Genomic DNA, 3,098 nt, shown 5'->3' with positions numbered 1-3,098 from the left:
ACTAATTACCCTGAAAACAAACGTGACGAAGCGACGGCTCAACACATAAAGCTTTTATTTCCAGTCGCGTGTCATGTTCGATCACGGACCCACGGAACCAGCCATGTAGAAAATCCTCCAGTAAGGCGGAAAAATAAACATTAACTGTGCTCGGCTGTGTTTCCCAGAATAGAACTCATTAGAAAGCGTCAGTCAGTGGATTCGTTACGGCAGCGTTTCAACTCCAGTCGAAGATCACAGGCTAATCCACGCGAGTCCCTCTGGCATCAGGAAGACTCCTAAGATAACTGGACTGTGGTTTCCGAGGGCATCACTTCCCTTTGGAAAGCCAAACTCCCTCCGCCAGCTCCTTAGTTTTCTCAGACAACTTCCACTCAGCCCGGTAACGTAAGTCGTCCCTGTCCTCGCCGGTGTCTATCAACTCCACCCTCAGGAACATCTCCTTGTCCAGAATCATCAACGCCGATAAGGAGTCGGAGGCTTGTCTCGCCCTCGGGAGCCTCGGCGAGGAATGGGAAATCCCTCGGAGCGTCGGCGGGACGCTTTTCACGCCCTTGGTCCTCATGTCTTCTTTGCCTTGCTTGACGCCGGGCGGACTCCTGTGGACGGTCGGAGACGTAGTCGAAGAGCTGGCGTCGGTCGAGTCGGAGCTGCCCGATGACTCGGTGTTCACCGATTGGTCGAGGTCGACTTGGAAGGCAAACTTCCGGCTAGTCTGTCTGCTGATCGACAAGCGTGAAGGCCATCCGAGCGTGAGGCATCTTGTCATTCTGATCCATAGTTCCTGGGGCCTCAACAGAACCGACCTTGAAACGGGAGTCTGGCGGTCTGGCTGGTCCGGCCGCTCGTCACCTAGCTCCGTCGTGGTAGAGGTCTTCGTAGACCGTCCCTCTCCGTCCTCATCCTGCGGTGGCAGCGGCTGGTCCTCTCCGAAGCTGAGTGAGTTGCTGAATCTCCGGCTCCTCTTCATCACACCGTCGTCCTCCGGACGCGAGTCGGGCGACGAGCTCTCGTCTGATGGAAATCCATGTGTTCGTCAAACAACAATTTCTCTCCTGGTCAACGGTTAAGGAATCGTAGCCTCTGGACTTTCTCTCTCGTCCCCGAAAACCCGTCCTTCATCCGCTGAGCATATTTGTTGACCGTCGCTTTTTTTGGGAAAAAGAAAAAATCCCAGCAACCATCAGTGCAACGGCCGCGGTTCACATTCTGACATCATCTGGGCTTCGCAGCCTTGGAAATGAGATGGGCAGTGATGACGTGGTGATGTCATGCGCCCAGTTCCACACACACACACACACACACACACACACACACACACACACACACCAAATCCTTCTGTGCTCCCGCTCTAGTCAAGTGAAAAGTGACTTGCCTCAGAGGGAAGTGATGTCACATTCTATGATGTCATCCGCCGCCGCCAACCAAGCGTTGGCACGTAATCCGTTTGTTCGGTGGCACAGCTGGCAAAGTGGACGGATTTGACCTCAATGTGTAGGGAAGAGTTTGGCGGGGATTTATTTCATCTCCGTGTGTTCACTTTGTGAGCCACGGTGAGTAGTAGTACTTCGGTAAACTGATGGTCGACAACACCCGAGTTGGCAGTCGGTAAGAAGCTCTGCCCGAAAAGAAAGACTGGATCTGTGGGTTTTAAGCTAATGTTAGCATAGCCACTGTTGAACCCTTCAATGGATGTTGGTGTTTGTTGTCTTTGTGAGGGATGATGTTTTAGTTCGTGTGATTTGATTATCAATGTTTTTATTATGATTTTGATGTTTTTATTATGATTGAAGTAACGTCCCTCTTGTAATAGTACTAATAGTACCACTAATAAATGGTAAATGGCGCTTTCTATGCTTATTCAGCACTCAAAGCGCTTTACACTAAGTTACAAATTCACCCATTCACACACTGATGGGAGTAGGCTGCGACGCAGCGCGCCAGCTCAACCATCAGGAGCAATCAGGGTAAAGTGTCTTGCTCAGGGACACAACGCCACAATCTCGTCCGGAACTGGGATCGAACCCGCAACCTCTCAGACCACGAGTCAACCACTCTACCATCTTAGCTATGACACTAATAGTACCAGACGGGTATTTGGCCATCATTAACATTATTAGATTGTACTGTGGGTTTGTATATTATTGTGTTTTTGCTTTATTTTTATTTTTATGTATTATGTAAACTGTCTGCATCTTTGTTGAGGACAACAGATGGAAAGTAGCATTGCGCTAAATCTGGTGCAGCCATCTTTTTAATGTAAATGCAAATTGACCTTTTAAATAAGCTGAAATTGAAATTGAAAGTAGCAGCGAGAGCTACTATGGTAAAATGCTTAAAATGGTAGCACTTTAAAGATATTGTAAAATGATTAAGTTAACTGTTTATAAGATGTGTGTACTGAGATGTTTAAAACACGATAAATACTATCGAATAATATAGTTGAAACTGGGTTTTAAAATGGCTTGATAAATCTGACAACAAGTTTTTCCCTTTTGAAAACCAACTGCTAAAAGACCTACAAATTCCGAAATGCCAAAATAGAAGGAGAAAAAACGTGGAAACAGGCGCTTGGTCATTGAATCAGGAAATCTGCACAAAAACACTAAAATACAGCCATGGTTAAAAATGTATTTAGTTCGTTTTAAGTAAGGTCAAACTTTATTTATTTATTTATTATTATTTAAATTACACTGTATCTGTCATGTTCCTGGAACTTTACTTTGATTCTATACTTCCGGCTCGGTTCCGTGGTATTCAGGCTATTTTTCTTCTCTCAAGGAGCTCGGAAAGCGGGAAGCATTTGGCAGTCGATTGTGTTTCCTCACTAGGTCTGGCTCATATCCGGGTTACAAACTTGTTGTACCCCCGACCTCCCCTTCAGGCAGGAGACTACAGTCAATCTGAACCAGAACCTTCTGCTACAACAACAGTCTCCCTCAGCATTAAGACATGAACTCAAAATCTTACACACTTTCTTCACGTAAATAGTTGTAATTTCAATGAAAATAACTTTTCTCTATCGAACCAGAGAAATGTCCAAGTTATTGAAAACCCTTAACTAACAATGGCAATTAAAGCAATTCCGGTTCTTAACC

General features: G+C 45.9%; 1 protein-coding gene across 1 annotated transcript; it reads right to left on the bottom strand.

Annotated features, from left to right (window-relative positions):
* Positions 1 to 310: 310 nt before the first annotated feature.
* On the bottom strand, positions 311 to 2,105 carry LOC148083166 (uncharacterized). The gene is made up of 2 exons (XM_087785915.1): positions 2,087 to 2,105; positions 311 to 1,014 (listed from the first exon to the last, which is right to left on the bottom strand). Exons 1-2 carry the CDS (start codon positions 2,103 to 2,105, stop codon positions 311 to 313), a joined length of 723 nt encoding a protein of 240 aa, XP_087642041.1.
* Between the last annotated feature and the right edge of the window lie 993 nt (positions 2,106 to 3,098).

The sequence above is a fragment of the Callionymus lyra genome, chromosome 3 (assembly GCF_982586985.1).
Source record: "Callionymus lyra chromosome 3, fCalLyr1.hap1.1, whole genome shotgun sequence".
NCBI classification, from domain to species: domain Eukaryota; kingdom Metazoa; phylum Chordata; class Actinopteri; order Syngnathiformes; family Callionymidae; genus Callionymus; species Callionymus lyra.
The sequence above is the reverse complement of the archived record's forward strand: the minus strand, read 5'-3'. Positions and strand labels throughout refer to the sequence as shown.